Raw genomic sequence first — 21,272 nt, forward strand, 5'->3', positions numbered from 1 at the left:
ATCTATTGTTATGGTACAGTAGTATCAGTGGCATAGTGTCGCTTGAGTGCTTTCATTTATATATATTTATATATATGGCTCATGACAAAAACCCAAACTCATTAATGCACGACCATCCACGTTTTTATGTCAAGGACTTTGCTCCGCCCAGTCAAGGTGATGTAATGAATAGAAAGTGGGACAGACTCTCTCACGCAGCAGCTATATTTTGGTTATGGTTTCTGCCTTTGCTGGTCAGGAGAAGCAATCTATTATTTCTTGATCTTTTAATCAAACAAAAATAAATTGAAGTACGAATCCCCAAATCATGTATATATATAATATATATATATATATATATATATATATATATATATATATATATATATATATATATATATATATATATATATATATATATATATATATATAAAAATCTGTGATTAACAAAGTTATTGTGAACAAGCACGTGCTCTTACCCATACAAGTAGTTGTGTGATCACCACATTTCCCTTGCGGCATGCCAGGTGCAGGGCTGTCCGGCCATCACCTTCGCCGCAGGATTCGTTGACCTCATCTCTGGAGCCATGGGCCAATAGAATGACCACGAATCGGAGGTCTTCCTCTGCGGTGGCCCGCAGTAACTGCTGTCCCAGAGTCAGTTCTGTGCATGTCAACGACGCCAAAAACAACTTCTGCTCGTACTTGGCCCTGATCCAGCGTTCACGCTCCTCTCTAAAATCACAAACACACAGAATATGGATTAAGCTTGAGACTGAACTTGGATGTCGACACACGGTTCACATTGGTGCCATGTTCTGATCTGCCTCTCATTCCAAGTGACATTTAAAAGTTGATGGGATTGGCGTACAGTGATGGAGCTTTTGTACGGCGAAGAAACATTTACAATCGCTCATGTCTCCATTACACACAGCGGTACCTAGACCTTAACACAGTCATAAAATACAAAGAGCTGTACAATGCAACTACAGTTGTGTAAATCTTACAGTCTTTCATATCACAGGTCAAATTAAATCCTAAAATCACAATAAAAAAAATCTGAATAAGGAAAATTAAACCTATACAAACCTTTACAACTATAGTATTTTTCTTTTTGCATACTAATACAACTTAATGGTGTTTTGTAGCTCAATTGAACACACATACTAATAAAAATGTATACCTTTACATTGGAAAGCATCTGTCTGACAAATGCAACTAACCACAATTTTCACAATAATACCTTTTTTTTCTTATTCATGTTATGCATTCTGAAATTTTTGTTTTCATTTTTTTGCATGATGATGATTCCCATAAATGTAATATTGCATTACAGGGAACCATGCTGTTCATCCATGAATTAAAAAAATAAAGCTAACAAAGGCCTGAAGAATAAAAGAAAAAAACGAATATAACACTTCACACCAATATTGTAATAAGTACGTAATGAGCAGGTGTTTGTGTGTCAGCTAGACTGAAAAAGAGAACATATTCAATAAAAGAAACCAAAACTACATAAAATATAACAAAGTAAAATAAACAGTGAATGAATGAAGTAGCATTCAGGTGCTAAGAATGCAACTGTGTGTGTGTGACATGTTAAGCACATGCAGGAAAGAAGATGGTCATAACCAAACGCTCGGTCTTTTATATGACCCCTGCTCAAACTGTGCTATGATACCACTAATCTCTGTTAATCCTTGCAGAGCAAACAGCCCTTCTCAGACAACTCTGGATTAGTTCAGCTTCAGCTCCTATCTGAAGGGCCGAGGGAGTTCTGATACCCCTGGGGTGGGGAAGGGAGCTGGGCAGAGGATATAGAGCTGTTCCCTAAAACACAGCTGCCCCTCAGGGAGTCTCAACCCGTGAAACCGGAGAACTGAGCTCCTGCAGCCACACTTCCTCCTTACAGGAGCATCTGGAAACAGACTCGATGTATCGGAACAAAGTAGACAGGCGACGATGAAAGACGACTTGCACCCATCTACAGCGCTTACAGTATGTTTAATTTTTTTGTGTATGGTTTAGCTGTTGCAATGGAGGAAGCCACAGTTACAATGACATGAAGAGCGACTAAAAGGGTTTAACTCAGACACCCTGATTACAAATTAGCCATGTATGGATGTCAGGGCCCAGAGTGCAGAGGAGATAACATTTTATCAGAGAAGCAGATGGATAAAAATAGGTAATCAATAACCCTGGGGATCGATAGTTTAGTGACATCCTTCTTAATCAAAGTAGCAAAGCCATACTGACAAACCTGAACCCCCACCGCACACAAAGATTTTCTGTCTAAGGCCACAGCTGAGCCTCACAGCCCAAGCTCACAGTCACAAACCCACACGCACAGCGTGTAACAATCGCCTGTTGATGTCAAACTTATCTTGCAGACATTTGACCACCAGCATGATGGCATAAAAACCCATAAGACTGGGTGTTTGGACCAAATGATCATCTGCAATTCATCTTAAAAACCTGTGCACCTCAGGACTCTTGCTATACTTTTGTGTACAATATGCTTCAGACAGCACATGGACTGTCCTGAATGTTGAACATAAGGAAAGATTTAGCCCTTGCAAAGTAAAGTTTTTAGTTTTTAGGTAGAGCAGAGCTTCTGGTGCATTTAAGAAGCAGGACCCATATCAATGTGGAGCGATGAAAGAGCAGGAAGAAGCATCAGATAAGACTTGAGCCTTGAGAAGCAGAGTAAAGCTGAAGCATCTGTGGGAACGTTGACAAATTTTATTAACTGTGTGTGCTTTTGGGGAGGGAGAAGGTTCCGGGTGCTGCTGGTCAGCTCGGGGTGAGTGAGAGGGCCGGCACGGGGGCCACGGACCACAGCCCTCACACAAAGCATCCTGGGAGTTGTGGATGAGAGCAACAGAAGGGGGAAAAGAGAGAGGAAGAGGCTCGGCAGGGTCTCCCCACGGCCCCTCTTCTCCTCTGTGTCTAGAGGAAATGTGGAGCTTCATTGCTCTTTGAAACGCATGCCTTCCCCAGTTAGCAACGTTGCTAAGGGCCAGGACCGCCTGGATAACGGAAAAAAGCTTCTGTAACCACTTTGTGGTCAAGCTTTTAAACTGTCCATTACTACAACTTTGAGAAGGATAATAATATTTGCTGTTTATATTTTGGTCTTTCTAAATGTACACACACCATGATGGAAGTGTAAATGGGTGTTTCTTGGTAACAAATAAGCAGCAGTCAAGGTGACATGTGAAGGGAGCAGTGCTTCCACTTTTTGAGTAACACACACACACACATACAGGAGGAGGAAAAAGGTCACCTGTTGCCTCCTATTTTTGTGTTGATAGCCTCCCTATTACTTATTTACACAGAAACTTCCATTCAAAAATTTAGGATCACCTATTCATTGTTTATTTTCCACATTCAAATTTATTTGTAACTTTTTTACAATGTTGCATTTTAGAATAATAGTAAACTCATCAAAACACTGAAAAGACACTATAGGAAATGTAACTAAGGGAATTAGTTCCAAAAAAATCCAGAGGAAATTAAAACAGTTATACTTTAGCATCTTCAATGCAGTCACCCTTTACAATTTTATTAAGCAGCTTCTTGAGGTCTCACCCCGTGATCTTTTTAAAACAATATTGATCTGTTTTGGGTTCTTATTTGCTGCATTACCGTCAAATGAAAAGCATTGAAAATTCTTAGTAAAATGTGCTCTAATAGGGTTAAAAGAGTTTTAAGATTATGAAAAACTATTTCAGGCAAGTGACCCCTAACTTTTGAAGGCTAGTGTACGTACCCACAGATAAAAGCAAAATAGATGAGGACCACTTATATATGCAATGGTTTTTATAATAAGACAACACAAATATGTGACCCTGGACCACAAAACCAAGTCATATAAGACGCATGGGTATATTTGAAGAGTTTGGTTCCAAAACGAGATAACTCATTTTTCAGAAATCTCGTTTTTGGTTGTGCGTTCCAATTAATATCAATTAGACTGCAGTTTATTTGTTTAGATTTAAGCCTTCATTACTTAAAAATTTCAGCTAACTAGCACAATAAAACACAATAATACACATCATAACATAATAATAAACATGTTTTGACCAAAACATTTATAAAAATGGAGTTATCTCTTTTTGGAACCAAACTATTAATTTGTAGAAAACGCAGAAATACATTGCATGGGTCAAATTATACATTTTTCTTTTATGCCAAAAATCATAAGTATATTATGTCAAGATCATGTTCCATGAAGATAATTGTACATTTACTACCGCAAATATATAAAAACATAATTTTTGTGAGTTGATGCAGCAAAATTGGCCAGAAACTCGCCTATAAACTTGCTCTCGTTGTTACCCGCTCTCTGAGGATTTCCCATTTAAATGTATTTTTATGTATCCTTGTTCCATCCACAAGGTCTTTACAGTAATAAGCCAGTAGAGAGCGCTAAAATAAACCTTAAATTAGTAATATGTGTTGCCTAAAAACTTCATTTGGACTTTGAACTTTAAATGCGAATCATCCTCACACTGGCTCATACCTGAAATTCGCGCAAAGCGTCATGGGGCGTAGGAATAGTGTGGATATTATCAGCTATGTCTGGCTCTCTACCAAGGGTCTCTCCTAGGACTTTCCTCCCACAGGGTTTTTCTCCTAGGGTTTTTTTTAACCCCTGGGGAGTCTGCTGACATTGGCTTAACTTAGCACCTTATTACATAGGTTACATTTTTACAATGCTCACTAGTATGGTTAATCTTAACCGCTGTATTCTGCTGCTTATGTTTTAGGATTTTTCCGTGTTTTTTCCTGCATCTATTAATGTAAAGCTGCTTTGAAACAATTAAACAATTGTGAAAAGTGCTATATAAATAAAATAAAATTTAATTGAACTCATTGAAAAAAATCAGTAAAGAAATAAATATCATCTTGTTTTTGCTTGTCATAAATTCACCTGTCAAGTTTAAAGTATCAAGTATCAATGTGATGGCACAGAAAACCATGTATAAACATCCATGATTAAACAAAAGAGCAAACAAATGCCCAGTGGAGAGACTGGGAAACTGCTGGCCATCATTAGCTGAATCTTAGGGAATACATCCTCACACAGGATGTATGCAAATTAAATTAGCTACTTTGTTCCATGTGCGTGTTGTGTACCTGTCTGGAGCTCTGAGCCTGTAGTCAGTGTCTCTCCACTGGGGAGGGATTGTCGCTGGCACACTGCGGGTTTCTCCATGACTCTAATTAAAAACTACTGGTCATGCAAGTTAGATCCAAAATGGCTGCATGTGGTAGCACTGAACCTAATCTAGTCTGTGGGATTATGGGATGTTTACCTGAGGAAAAGGTATGGAGGGGGTTTGTGGACGGACAGTAACCTCGTCACCATTGGAAACCGTCAGGCGGAATGCAACAGGCCGGGTCGCAGGGGAATAATCGGGTGTCTACATCAATCTCTTGTCAGGATGGTTTCCTGTTTGTGATTGTGTGTGTGCGTGCTAGCTTTGTGTTCTCCCTGGACGATCACTTTGTGGGGTTGTGTTTACACACTTGCCAGCGCTTCCTGTCCAGCTCAAAGCCAGCGGCTGTTTACCCAACACTGACAGGCGTCCGCTAAAGCAGCCGCCCGTGACAGGACGGCCGCCCTCCAGCTGCCACTGTCTCCAGAAACCCCCCATCCCAAACACACGCACCTCTGAACTTCTGAGCGTGTTGAGAGCAAGGTTCAGGTCAATGGGACATCCAGAGAGTAAAGACCACATACGAGATGTTTCAATGACTATGTGATCACCAGTTTTCAAGTTAAAATGAGTAAAAGGAAAAAGAAAAACAATTCAGAGATAAGACGACGACTTTTGTTGAGATCGACGTTGATGTTCTTTTCTTTCAGGCTAATTATACCGCTAATTCAGCTCATTAGTGCCCTACTGACTCACAGGTAATGAACTCTGACAGGCTAAATCTGTCAAACAGACAGCAGCGCACATTTACCTGCGCATGCGCAGGCGCTTACGGATGCATGCTCATTTATCCCAGTGTTTAACCATTACTGCAGAACATATACACAAATGAAGCACTGTTTACACTCCCATTACCTTTCTACACAGGTACTAATAACACTACTTTATGGGTCCAAAGAAACTCTGCAGGGACACAGGATCTTGCATAAGCAAGTTTAAACCACTTGCAATGGTCCATGTGCTTAAATGCTGTCTGGAATGCATTGAATGTATTTGAGTTTACATTACGATGACACAATTCAAAGGGTTTCAATATCAAGGCAAGTAACCACCTGCAACTACAAACTCAACAAAAGGTCTCCCGCCATTTTCTGAATGGAGAAACTCCACTGACGACCATTTGTGAGGTGAATAAGGTACAATTCTACTCCAAGAGCCGCTCTGTTCTTAGCCCCCCTCCCACCCCCTCTCCCAACAAGAAAAAAAACACGGGTCTGAAATCAATTATCCTCTCCAGCCTACTCATTAGCTGCCCTTGGATAGACACAGATAATTAAGCTCAGAGCTTCTTTTAATATTACGGGCACTTAGCGATTCTGATTCTGACTGAGCTCTGGCCTGCACCACGCTCAAATCAGTCCCACTGGAGGCAATGGGCCACACTCATATGAGGTTCCATTAACTGGATCAGAACGCTTCAGTGGCGGCATGCAAATGGGGGCCAAAGGGCAAAGACAGAGGAAAAAGTATGTGTGTGGGAGAACAGAAATCTGCTAAGCATCAGTAAAACTCCAAAGGGTCTCATTGTTGAGTTTCCGAACTCTCTGTGATTCGCTCATCGCCACTTAAATTGAGTTGAGAGATGACACAAAATTATGGGGAGAGACACGTGCTCGAACCCAGGTCGCAACTTCTTGTATGCTTCCACACAGAATCAATAACAACAAAGTCCTTTTACAGTAAGTTAGTTTTAATTCTAATAAGAAAGGACATAATAAGTATTACCTTTTTACACTGAGCTAACATTACTGTGTAAAACTAATGTGTACAATTTTTGCCTGGTTGTCACAGTTGTGATCCATGCTCGTTAGGGGTGTAATGATAAATCGTGTTTTCTATGAGTATACGCTCACCGGCGCCAACAGGTGGTGCCTGTCAGGAAGTTGCTCAAATCCCTGTCACGCCACAGAGCGGCACTCACATAGTTTAACATAAAAATAACATCATGTCTGTCCCAAATCATTAACGATTAACATTGGGTGATAATGTATATTTTGCATGTTGAAGTAGATGCAAACTAAGCTTGCGCTATTTAATGTGCACTTCCGGTGTATGATACCTCTGAGTTGTCCTAGACGCGACGTGGCACGGCGCTTTTCCTCTGGTGTGCGACACCCTAAAGAATTATGGTGAAATGCCGCTAATTCCAAAATAATGTATATTTTGCTTTTTGAAGTAGACACTAACTAATCTCGCGCTATTTAACGCTTTCGCCGCCATTGACGAGATATCTCGTCAATCAAGAGAAAATGCTTCCCTGCCAATGACGAGATTTTCCGTCTTTCCGCAATACCGCTATTATCCACCAGGTGGCGCCCTTCCGCAACTTTTTTAACCCGGAAGTATTGCCCTATGGCAAGCGGCTGCATGTCCGTGTCTGTTTTAAAGATCGCTCTGAATGGGATCTCTTTGAAAAGTCCGTCACAAAAATGGAATTATCTCTGCTTTTTGCTCAAAATGTGGTGTTTTTGCAGAAACCTACCCATATTCAAAAGCTGATTACAAAAGAACCACTGAAGGTAGGATGAAACGTTTTTTTTTTTTTTGAAAGCAGAGGGTCCGTTCTTCCATTTCGTATATTGTATGTTTATATATTTAAAGAAGAACATTTTCTGGAAGGCATTAAACTTTGGTGAAAATCATGATAAATTTACGCTGGCGCTGGCTGGCAACTTTTTAAAAAAACGCTGGCGGTGAAAGAGTTAACGTGCACTTCCGGTGTATGATACCTCTGAGTTGTCCTAGACGCAACGTGGCATGACGCTTTTCGTCTGGTGTGCGACACCCTAAAGAATTATGGTGAAATGCCACTACATCCAAAAGCAAGAGGGTGCCCTTGTGCAGAAACTCAATATGCACCGCAGAAGAAGTACCATTTACACACGCATATCCAGGAAATGCCTAGAAGCGTATTTTTATCGCTGTTTTTAAATACATGTTATAAACAACACAAACTAGCATAGTACATGAAAGAGCTGTGCATAATATCGCCATTGCGATTCAGAATCGATATCGGACATATTAGTGTGTGTGTGTCGCGATTTATCATTACACCCCAATGCGCGTCATCTCCCCTCATCTTTAGCAAACCAAAATCTTTTCAACAAGGTATTCGTTTCAGAGATCAGTTTTGCCACTAGCCAGACAGATAAATAAATACAGACTGGAAGATCACTTCGATTCAAGTACGTAACCGCGAAGATGTGTGTGTGTGTCCGATGAAACCATCTATATACTGAGGTATGAAGAAAGACATACAGAAAGGGCACGAGATAACAAAAAATACACAAATTATTTATTCTGCATTAAATTGGACAAAAAGTATACCGAATTATGATTAGGGCATTAAATGCTCTCATTGCTTCATATTATCTGTCTTTCTTTTAATACGCTGTGCTCTGATTGGCTGTTATCGGCCAGTTTAATGTCAATTGTAAATTGGAAGGCTTGTTAGCCAAGTTGGGACATGATTACGGGCAATGGCAGGCAGTCATGTAAAAAATAATATCTATTAGCCTAATCTAATCAAGAAGTCCTTTTACAGATGAATTACAATGGGGCAGCCAATTATTTGAAACATTTGTGCAGTGGTTTCTGTCAAGGAAAGAGGAGAAAGCGAGACATGGGGAGGAATTGAGGAGCTGTTTAACATGCAGGCCATGAGCTGGATCACATCACTGGTCTTCTCACAGGAACGAGGTCAGAGGCTGACAAACGCAGATCAGCTTGTTAATGCTGGTGAAATGGACCACCGTGATTGTCTGTCAGTGCGAACAGGAAAACGAGGAATAAGGAAATGATGTGTAGTACAAATTTAAGTATGTCAAAATGTGTGGGAAATTAATTTCTTATTCTTCTACGCAAAGAGAAAGTTGGGTGAGTAAGCGACTCCTGAGACATTACTGCATTAATAGCACGTTGCTGTCCGTCTACGCCTGGATCTGAGAAAGAATTGAGCCCAGCAGGACCCCCGACTCCCCCCTTCCCCATCCATCCCCGGGGCCCAATCTGATCTCTGCTTTGGGGACGCGCACCTGCACCCCGGCCCAGATTAAGAGCCGGGTCTAATTTGAAATCTGTTAGCTCTGCCCTTTCAGAGACCGATATCTGGCCATAAAGAGGCTCTTTCTCAGCCACTTACTGCTGAATTATTATGAGATGGGCATTGCTCATGATAAAGCATGCGGCTGCAAAAATCAGGCTGTGTTGAGCTCGATATCTCAGTTGTCTGATAGAGGTAAGACTCCTGTGGACGAAAGCACGCTTGTGTACAGCATATTCACGTAGTTGAAGTCTAACACGCATACATATCTATTGACCGTGCAAAAATGTAAATAGTCAGAGACAGATTTGGGAACGCATCATTAACATGCACAAAAAAAAAGAAGTGCGTGAACAAGTCATGTAGAGACATTCTCGCTTGGTGACAGGCTGTGAAACGTCAACGTGTCGCTGAGAGTTGGCATTATGGGATGCCAGCGAGCACCACCCTCCTAATAAGTCACCACGAGGCGCAATTAGCAGAGCTGTCACTCCTACACTGCCTGGTCCGCTAATACAGACCGGCACTGTGTGTGTGTGTGTGTGGCAGGAGAGTGGAGGCTCTGTTGTCCGTGGCAGTAATTAAAAAAATGAGACCGCAACATGGCCCGGCTGCCACCACAGAGCACTCGTGCCAAAACCTATCGCCTCGGAGAGAGCAAGCGTGAATGTGTGCCTGTGTTTAAACAGTCCCTAAAATAAGCCCACAGCAGTGTCTTGGAGCGCCCTCGTACTGCCTGGGCTTTTAAAGACAGTGGAGGTGTTAATTTATCACGGGCAGTAAAAGGTTAATGGGTATGTTTAGAGATTCTCTCGGGCTCTATCATACATAACGCCTGACTGGCCTATGGGGTAACAGGATGAAACTTCCTCTTAAAACATCAGTCTTCAGCCTTTTTCATACAGTTATGGGCCATGGACTTGTTATATATTGTATAAAATTGGCCTGGCCTATAGTAAAATGCATAAGGAATCACATTAGTATAATTTCGTACTTTGTTATGATCTGAATAAATCATTATTGATGTACAGAGAATTAGCTTTTTACATAAAACATGTTTTAAGGGGAAAGTTCAAATAAAAAAAATTGTGACCATCTCTGAGGTGAAGTCTCATCTGATTTTTTTACATGGCCTTACTCAGTCAATATTAAAGATATCAAGGTTATATTTTCACAGATTTTTTATTTTTTACATTATGTAAGATGACTTGATGTAGAAAATAGTAAACAAAACATGACTTTAGCTGGGTTTTCATAAACAGGGTCAAATTTGATGCTTAACAGCTACAAACTCCTGACACACAATGCCTTTCATCACATCCAGGTGGGTTGTCCCAAACATAATATTAAACAGGGGAACGAGGGGTGATCCACACACAGATGATGATTCCACACAGAGTTGTGGAAGAGAGCAGTTGTTTCCCCGATACCTACACCCCACACCCCCAAAACAGGACACTAATTGAAAGGCGAAAGTAGCCCAGACCTTGACAGGCGGGAGGTCAGCCTAATTGCTGCTGGCCATATTTAACATTAAGATAATCAGCCCATTAATTACCCTTTGGATCATTAAATCAGTCGCTTGCAAAATGAAATTTCGAGCTCTATTACTCACTTGAGAGACCACGAGGGTGGGTTTTCATTTATCAGCCACCAATCCTGGATGCAGCGTGCGCACACTAATGCCAGTGCTGTTCGCCGGGATGCAAGCTCTGCCTCGAAGCATAATGCTGCCACATGCTTATCAGGAAGACGTGCACGTCAAATGCAAATTCGAACATGCTTTTTAACCCCACTCAAAATTGAGAGAACACTTTCGCTTACATCTTTTTAGATTCACACTGTCAAGGAATTCAAATTCACTTTCGCCTAGTTAGATTGAAGGTATTTGGTTACAAGCTAAATCAATTCAACAGCCCAGTAAATCATGTTAAGACCGCAAATTACATGCAGTTGCACTGACAAAATCAAACGGATGGGCATCCATCCAGCCCTATGCTATTCTACAATTGTACATTTATTTTGGATTTTTTTGGACTTAAGCTGGATTTTGCAAAACCCCTAGAGTTTTGAGAGGGAACTGCAGTGGGTTTGCAAGAATATGACCTAAATTGCAATGAAGCACTAAAGGCTAAGCACTAAAAGTAGCACTAAAGCACTAAAAAAAAATAAAAAATAAAACAAACAAACAAAAAATAAATAAATCGACAAACATATCATAAGGGTCAGTTTTATAAAATTGAGATTTATATATAATCTGAAAGCTGAATAAATACTTAATAATAATAATGAATTAAACCATTGTTTAATGGTATGTATGGTATTGTATATTTGTCCTATCCTATTTATATTTATTATTAAAAATCTGGATTCACAGGGTGGAATCAAATAAAAATATTGAGAATATCGGGGAAATATTGAGCCTTTAAAGCATCCACTGAAAATAAAGTTTGATATATTTATGGTGGGAAACGTAAAACAATATCTTCAAGGAACATGAACTTTACATAATGATTTTTGACATAAAAAAAATTGGTAATTTGGACCCATACACCGTAAAAAAATTATTTGCTGCCTTAAAATTTTTTGTTGAATCAACTCAGATTTACAAGTCATGTCAACTTACTATTATTTAGCTTGACAAGAGATGAGTTGCTTCAACTTATAAAATGAAGTTGACCTTTTTCAACTATATTATATGACAACTCATCTGTAGTTATAACAACTCATCTCTTGTCAAGATAAATAATAGTAAGTTGAAATTACTTGTAACTCTGAGTTGATTCAACAAAAAAATTTAAGGCAGCAAATAATTTTTTACAGTGTACAACATACTTTTGGTTTTTGCTACAAATATACCTGTGCAACTTATGGTCCAGGGTCACATATATCATATATACTGGTGACAGTGTATGAAACCATGTCAATTATCTGGCTAATGATTAAATTAATAGTTAATGGTAGCTAAGGTGTAAACTGTGACCGTTCCTATGAACTGACAATTTTGTGCAGCAAACTAAAACTCTGAACTTTAATACTGGATTGTGCAATAGCAGCGTTATTACATTTCTATGTGAAGTTTAACTCTTTCCCCGCCAAAGTTTTTTTAAATCGCCAGCCAGCACCAGCATTTTTATGACTTTCACAAAAGTTTAATGCCTTCAAGAAAATGTTCTTCTTTAAAAATATAAACATACAATATATCAAATGAACGAACAGATCCTCCGCTTAAAAAAAGTTTCATCCTTCCTTCATTAGTTCTCTTTTATCACCTCTTAAATATGGGTAGGTTTCTTCAAAAATACCAAATTTTTAGCAAAAAGCTGAGATAATTCCATTTTTGTCAAGGGCTTTTGATAGAGATCAGATTCAGAGCGATCATCAAAACATACACAGAGTTTGTACTAAGGGATTGCTTCAGGGTTTTTCAAGTTGGGTAAGAGCGCCATCTGGTGAATAATAGCGAAAATAAGGATTGCTGGAAAAAATCGTCATTGGCAGGGAAGCGTTTTCTATTGCTTGACGAGTTAACTTGTCAATGGCGAGGAAAGAGTTAAAATCATTCATGTTTTACCTAATAACTCTTGAATCCTTGACATGTCACAACTGAACCGAGGTTTAAAAGAGCATCTTTTTGTAAATATTTCAGTGGCTGTTCAACCGTTTACTGTACAACCAAGGGGCAACCTTCCGATCTCTCTGATGAAGCCAATACGGAAGTGATTTAAACTGCAATTCATTGACTGGCCGCTAGAGACTGGCTCCAAAAGGGAGTCAATTCCCATAGACCTCCATGTTAAAATGGCCAACTTTCCAGTAGAAAATAATATGTTTACAGCCTGGTACAGCCTGTTGTTTTTGGTCTGTATAGCTAATTTTGCCCTTCATGACAGCTGTAAGGGGGTGATTTTTTTGTAACTCATCCGTTTAAATTATATTAAGCCTTAAAGTTCAGCATAATTAAGGGCGTGGCCACTTGAGGGCCGGTTGAACAGCCAGTCACCTCAGCTTCACCCACGTCCCGCCTTTTTACCCATTTTCGGATATCCGCGAGTGATGCGCGGCCAAGATGGCGACGGCAGGCAATGCCTACTTTAAGCTTCAAAAACATTTTTTCAGAAACTTGTGGGTGACGTCACGGAAAATACGTCCATCTTTTTTACAGTCTATGTGTACAACACTTCTAATTTCAATAGATTGAATACGCTGATATACATATACCTCTTATATTTCTACATATCTATAGAATAACTAACAGCCTACCCCACTCGCATTTAGATTTTGTAGAATTGCATTACTTGAAATCATATGCATATCATTTACATTATTGGGTTTTAACTGATAAATAAGGAGAAATCTATGTCCCCGGTCTCAAGTATTTAAAAGAATATAGAGTAAAATGCAAGTTTCACCTTGTGATGCATCTTGTCTGCTTAGCCAACAAATTCATTGTACATCAAATATCAATGTCATTAAACAAACGGACGTTCCAGTCAAACACATGAGGGAAATACATAAGTAAACTCTCCCTGTCTAGTTCAGCGGGAGTATTGAGGGTGAGCAGAGAAATGACTGCAGGACTGTGTCCAGTGACTGAGGTTAATTGAGATAATATTGACCCTCTCTGTAATCTCCTCTTCCCACTCAGGGGGCCACATGCCTTCACATACATAAATAAACAGCTACATGAGGAACTATAATCGCATTAGCACATCGACGACGGGCGGCAGAAAATGGCCGATCCATATCGAAAGATTTTCGGAGAGGAGGGGAGTAATTAAAAGGTGCTTCAGGTGACTAATGAGGCCGGTGTGGAATGGGAAGTCGATATTTTGGCGGCCAACAGTCAGCACTAATTTGTTATGATGGCTGGTGGGACTAAAGGCTCTCTGCCGATAATTACGCTGCTAAAGATGGAGGGGCGAGAAAATGGAAGAATCTGCTTTTAGGCTTCCCACAATTCCAAACACGTATGAAATAGTGAAAAGGACGACAATGTTGGATGCTGGACTGCCAAAAAAAAAGGCTTTTGGTATCATAAACAAGGCACTGTGTTGCTTTAAGATCATAATGTACACTGCAAAAATCTACACTTTTTGTTTACATTCAAATTATTGAGGGAGATTACAGGCGCAATCAGGTTGTGTATTTTGCACCACCAGTTTGGCACCACACTGAATTTTACTAAATAAATTTCAAACAAACCCTTCCAATAGACTTGCCCCAAACACACGGCACTGGTTGCACAAATGTTGTTATGATCGGGCCAATCGCGCTTGTCAAACAAGCAGATTGCAATTTTGTTTGATGCCTATGGTTGGACAGAAATTACACACTTGACCTTTAGAAAATACGAAATTATGTAATTGTGTACCTGCTGGCATCAGGGGCGGGCTTTAGGCGTCCTTGAGCATTGGCCTCCCATACGCTATTGGCCAGCTCATTGCCAATGGCTGACATGACCTTGATGAGCTCCATAGGCCACTCGTCCAGGTCCAAAGAGCGGACGCGGGACAGATGTGTCCCCAGGTTACGGTGAATGCCTGAACATTCTATACATATCAGAGCCCCCAGGTTCAGGCTGGCCCAGTCAGGGTCTGAGAAAGCCAGATTAACAGGGAGACAGAAAAAGAAATGGTTCACAATGCTCTATATGTACGTACAATATACTTACTTTGTAACTGTAATTACTAGGAACCAACCCTGAACCTTAGCCTAACCCATATTATGTGCATTTTTTATACAAGTTTACTGTAAATGCACACATTGTACAATAAGCTGCTTGTTAAATAACAGAAAAATCTTGACGAACCATATGTCGAAACCATTGAAAATCATTTTACGATAACATTTCTATAGAAGTAATGTTTCTGTTATTTGTGTTAAATTGAACAAATTCAAATGGCCTAAATTCCTAAATACTATCCTTAGTAGAGACTAACATTATGTCTTTATGTTCAAGATCTGCAACCATGCATCTTATTTTCAGGCTTGTACTTTAAAAATGGGTGTGGCTTAAGATCCTGACATCACATAACAAAAATATACAGATAAACATGTACATACAATTTTACCATTTAAAAAGATGGAGGAGGTCATTTTAAACACTGGACCATTTAAATGGAGCAGTATAATGATTTGTACATAAGACAAATCTAAGGGGTAATAATAACATGTTTTGACGTTAGAAGACGACTTACTTTGTGCTTCACAGTCCACACAACGAGTGTTTCCTCTCATGTTCCTGACTGATTGCAGTGCAATGGCTTCCGATTGGCTGCTCAGACGAGACTGTGGGCACAATTATTACAAAGTTAAAGTTTAAAAGGAAACCGCTCAGAAAAGAAAGCATATTATAAAAGCATCATCCAGCAATTGCTTTTACACAGTGACTACCAGCAACATTTTGCCCTGCATTTGAATCATGAAATGAGATTCAAAGGCAGGGAAGAACGAGAGGCAAATTCAGTAAATGGAAGAATAGAACTCGCTAGAAGGTCCAGGGAAGTGCAATTGGCCTTGGCCTGAGGCATAAACACACACAGCGGGTTGAGATTTAAGACCCTAGTGATGCAAAAGACATGTCATAATAGGAGCAGTGTAATATTAGGACTAAAGTAATTACAGTTTCAAGTGTGTGTGTGTGTATGTGTATATTCTGGCCGCACTGAAATGGTCTCATTCACAACAATAGCGTAAGGCACATCGTGTTTGAATGCTTTTGGTAGACTAATCTGGTTTGTCACCTTCTGTTTGCTGCTCTCACAGGACTGCAGGCTCGCAAGGATCTGGCTTTCAATGGCCTGCACCCAAGCGTCTCGCTCCTCATAAGACGTCGCCTCAAAATTCCATGTCTGTCCCGTCAGAGACACGATGATGAATTCAAAGTTGTCCTCTTGTTCTAGATCAAGGAGAAAGGAAATGCTTATTTATCCTAAGCAACAATTGCAATTTAACTCCGAGTAATACAGTTTTGTGATGCATTTTGGGCAAACATTTGTAAAATTTCAATTCAAGTTTTGAATTTCATCCATCTGCTATTTGTTGGACAAAGGCATGGTCCCGCCCCACACTTACACCAATAGTTAAGTCGATGTTGTTATAATCTCCTTAGTACACACAAAATGCGATTCCTTTTTGGTGCTGCTAGTGGACAAGAAATTACACACTTCACCTTTACTTACATAAAGACTAAGGAAGGTTTGGTTAGGTTTTGGTTCTAGGTCAACAGTAACCAGCCAGTACAAGGAGAGATTCTTGTCCCTGTAGAGCACCTGTTAGCTGCGGGATAAACTCTACAACCCCTGACCCACATGCTTGCCCCCCGACCCTTGTCAGGATATGCCACTAATTACAGACCAGACCAAAGCAGTGTCCCAATTCTTCCAATTGTGCTGCTGGCCCTGTCCAAAATGCTTTCTAGGCAAAGTGACATATGGATCTACTAAACAGGGCCCTGGTTGAGTTAATGGGCCAATCACAAGACAATTAGGAGAGTGTGTGTGTGTGTGTGTGTGTGATAGAGAAAGAGAGTGAGTGTGAGTAAGAGCACCTTTCAGGAGTACAGAAAAATGTAAAAGTTGTTAGCAGCATAGAGGGTCAACATTTGGAAAATGTTAGGAACAAAAAGCCATTGACTAGGTCATTAGAAGGGACAGCAATGGAAACGGCATGCAGATGGCTCGAAGAGAGATCCTGCATTGATGAGATGAGGTGGTGTGTCAAAATCAAAGACCCCCCCCCCCCCCGAAACATGATCTTAGGGAGAAAGAGATCACATACTTTACACATTCTGTTTATAATTTCCTTTGGATGGAGCAATTACATAATGAAGAAGCAATCAGAGAGAGAGAGAAAGAGAGCAAGAGTCCCTAAGGCCGAAATGCCATACAAGGGAAGGACCTGTCATCTCCACTGCAGTGTTTGCAAACCAATGAAAAACATGACCAGAAAAAACAACCTGAAAAGGTCAAATAAAAAAATTTATCCGTTTACGTTTAATAACGCATTACTTTTGCCACGTTTACTCCTTTTATTTAGACTACACTACCGTTTTCGACCCTTATAAACGGAGTCGTTCGTAAACGCTGCAAACTCCGTTTTAGTTTGCGTTTCAGTGTAAATGAACGTAGGCGGAGTCTTATGTAAACGAACAGCTAACATGACAGCACATCATTTTCAAAGTGTAAGTGATTTTTTTAAATGGATGTTTACAACAGAGGTTTTGCCCAAAATAGTAAACTTAGTGCACGCTTTATTGTTTTTACCATGTATCTTTAAAGAAAATGTCTGTTTCATATTTGTTTGAGTATTGTTGGGTTTGAATATTGTTGTAACGTTGTTTTTTATTTATTTAATTTGCTTATTACAAAAGACAGACTGCAATTTAAAACTCCATATATAGGGCGTTATCATGGATTGAAGGCCAATATGACAGGAGAAATGGAGTGGGTCAGGCATAATTTTCATGTTTAATTTAAGTTTTTTTTGCTACTTTAAAACGAATTTCGTTTCATATAATTTGTCTTTTAATTTTAATCAATGTTTTGTTTATAAGTTTTGTGGATATTAATTAATAAGAACATTAAATTGATATCTCGATGCGTAAACAACTGCGATATTCTACCTAATGCCAAAACATGCAGCATCATTTGCAATAATATAGGTGTTGTTTTAAAGATGTGCAAAATCATATTATCAAGTATATCACTTGTTTTTCAAAAACCAGCATTCAGTGCACAGAAATTCAATTTGCATGCGCATTCAGAGCATGATGTAGCAGCACATTTGATTGCGGCATGTTTATGACTTTTAAAAAACCAACATTATATTCATTTTTAATACTTTAGCCAGCTGTGCTTTTTGCAATTTCTGTGCCGCTAGCGAAGGGCGTGCCCGGGCCGGGCGCACACTTTTAAAAATCAATGTCATCATTTTACACACTTTAGCCGACCACGCTTTTGTCATGAGCAGAGGGAGTGTGAGGGAACACACCACATGCACGGAGTACATCGACAGGTAAAGGGAAGATAAGTTATTTGGTGTTTATCTGACAAATACAGTCAGTTAGTAAGAATATTTTCTATAAGATCTATAAGATCACCAATATGAACTGATCAATGAACTATTATAAATATAACAGCGTGAAATGGCTGAAGAGGAACTCGCTACATTAAAGCAATGAGCATTTATGTAGGCTTAAGCTATGCATTAGTTTGCATTTGATGAATTTGATTTTTGCTTCAAGTACGCTACTGTTTAGTACTGTTTACTTGAATGCTATACCGTTTTAAATCATAAAAACCTTTCTGTTTGGTTAATAACATGAACATTAACATATTGATCATATTAGTACTGTATGTTGTAGGGGGAGCTACAGTAGAACAATATAAGATTTTCACAAACACATTTTTATAGGATAGAAAATATTGTCTGTTATCGTTTCCAGCCTTTTAAAAATGTTTTTAAATACAAATCCTCTACTGTAAACAGGGCATGAATGCGGAATACGCATTTGCATGACAATATCGTTTTCACTGATTCCCATTTTTGGGGACTGATAACTTGCACTAGGAAACACATTTTCAAAGGTTTGCATTTTAAGGACCCCAAAATGCTTTTGTTGTGTAAACAAACAGCCAAAGTGAGGAAAAAGTTCCCTGTTTTTGGTTTAAAAACGTTGTCGTCTAACTCTGGCCTGAATGCCCAGTAACCGTATTTGAACAACAAATTAGTCATTTTGAGGAACATCAATTTCAAACACATTGAAATCAATGGATTTATAACTTGCACTGTACATTCAGGCAATGACAGTGCGATTCCAATAAATAAGCCTTCAACTTTGTCTACAAGCCTATTGCACATGCTGCTCTCTTGGAATTGTCTCCCTGTGAGGCCATTTAACAAGTTTAATCAGCGGGAAATCTGTGCAGCCACACCATTTCCTCTCTTTGAGTCAATCACAGGCCTAATTGGAGTCCTATCATACAAGTCATGTTAAAGGTCCCGGAGGGCCACAGGCCTCCCTGACCGCTGTAAAAGAGCCTTGTGTTCAAATCCCAGAATTCATCCCTGACTGCTGGAGATGCTTGACAGCCAGTGTGCATAAAACTCTCTGGCCTCCAGACTCACAGAGAGACAGAGAGATGAAGAGGGAATGATAGGAAAGTGAAAAAGAAAGTTTGATCTCATTCCTGATCTGAATCAAAGGGATAAAAAGACATCAGATAATTTGTTCCAAAATTAACCACATTTATGGCAAAGGTCAAATGTTGTGCAAAATAAAAAAGAATTGGTTGGCGAGTCTGGCTTATTATTTATTCATTTTAAGTATTTTAGTAATGTTTGAGAGTTTTGGGGGCTGGTGGGACCACTGGAGCATCCAAGGCAAGATTGGGCCCACCCTTCAAAGGCACAGGCCCTCTGGGGTCAGCAGCAATGTTCTCACCCTAATTAAATTGCAGCGCTGTTGGGGAGAGGGCGGTATTTGACAATTATGAAAAGCAACAATGCAGAAAGACGAAATTCTGAGGCAAATGTGTAAATGGGCTCCACCTCCTCCCCTAAGCACACAATTAATAAAAAAAAAACAATAGTGTCATACAAAACTGTGTTGACAGGGCATCAGGCAGCCTAAACTTGAAAACATAGGCAGCCATCACTCATCTTGTGTCGGGTACTGATCTCCATATCATAACTAATGGGAGTAATCATTACGTTTTACGATTTAGACCTAGACAAAGTATCCAATAATTTCCTTTTACAAATATGTTTTCGTACCAGCATGAAATATCCCTCACAGGTACACACACGCTTTCCTGCGGCAACACACAAAATTACAGTGCTTTTCTATTCTTGTGGGTGATGTTCGAAGATATTGTAGCATTTGTGAACTCTGACACAGGCAACCTTTACCGGCACAAAACACAACACACAATCAACTATTAGAGCAAAGATGCAGCATGCCCAAAAATGAGGGTGGGGGTGTTACAGTACCTCTACCCGGCCCAAACGGCAGCGCTTGGGGGTACAGTGAGAGTTGAATGGATGGAAACACAAATTAACCGAGCGAAATGTCAAAGCGCACAGTATTGCTTTGTGACACAGGTCATTAATTCTCATATTATCCCCTCCCATTTCAAGCATCCAGCATTAATAACCTGGCAAATATTACAGGAGTTACCCACATTTAGGGAAAAATGCGAACAAATAAATAAAGTGGAGGAGGGATGGAGTAGTGGGACAGGGGGCATATGAAGAGGGCTAATCCATACATGTGACCTCCCATAATGGGTCCATCCCACCACAAGACTGACAATCTGATTTTCCATTCACGATAATTAATCGGAGGAAAACTTTACGAGAAGACAGAAATAGAGAGACAAGCAAGGAACAAAACTGTAAATTAGTTAGATTGACGTATATTGGTATTCATGCAGAGGAAGTTGTGGGTATGCTGGTACATCATCTATTTAAGTAGAAGGGGTACATTCTCCTTCACCTCTCCAGCTAGAGTTACCTTCAGCGTTGCGTCTGTAAGCGTGGCGCAGGCTACCGACTCGATTTAGTTTCCATGCCCTACGTTTAGCTGCATCCGCCAGTGGGCAAAGTGTAAAGGAAGAGATGGCAAGAAAAAGAAAGATGAAAAACAAAACATGGCAGGCGTGGACAAAGTGGAAGAGCAATAAAGACACATTTTTCAAAAAAGACATATTGTAGGAAAAAGCAGCAAGGACAATGCATTAGTTAAGAAAGCCATAATAATCCACCATTTAAGTGGAAAAGTCCAAGACAAATTAGAATATGAATTTAAATAAATATACTGAAAAAATGATAACAACTTATGAACAACGTGATATTTAAAGCGATTTACATCAAAAAGTCAGCTGAAACTGTTGCAGTGAGCATAGTGCAGTTTAAATCCTTACTGCTGTAATGCACAACCTTTTTGTTCTCAGCTGAATGTGCGCATTAGCACAGGTCTGATCTTTTCTCTTTAAATAACTGCTCATTTTCACGGTGCTGAT

The 21,272-nt window shown here is 39.7% G+C and overlaps 1 protein-coding gene across 5 annotated transcripts in view; it reads right to left on the reverse strand.

The window, feature by feature from the left end:
- Positions 1 to 21,272, reverse strand: part of agap1 (ArfGAP with GTPase domain, ankyrin repeat and PH domain 1) — a 178,810-nt gene that overhangs the window by 3,334 nt on the left and 154,204 nt on the right. For all 5 annotated transcript variants that reach the window (XM_065240022.2, XM_065240021.1, XM_065240020.1 and 2 more), the window contains 4 exons: positions 15,993 to 16,147; positions 15,447 to 15,537; positions 14,621 to 14,843; positions 459 to 714 (listed from right to left, as the gene is read on the reverse strand). In XM_065240022.2, the coding sequence (XP_065096094.1) occupies positions 459 to 714; positions 14,621 to 14,843; positions 15,447 to 15,537; positions 15,993 to 16,147 (725 nt within the window). The remainder of the gene's footprint in view (positions 1 to 458; positions 715 to 14,620; positions 14,844 to 15,446; positions 15,538 to 15,992; positions 16,148 to 21,272) is intronic.

This window comes from Paramisgurnus dabryanus, chromosome 7 (genome assembly GCF_030506205.2).
Source record: "Paramisgurnus dabryanus chromosome 7, PD_genome_1.1, whole genome shotgun sequence".
NCBI lineage: Eukaryota > Metazoa > Chordata > Actinopteri > Cypriniformes > Cobitidae > Paramisgurnus > Paramisgurnus dabryanus.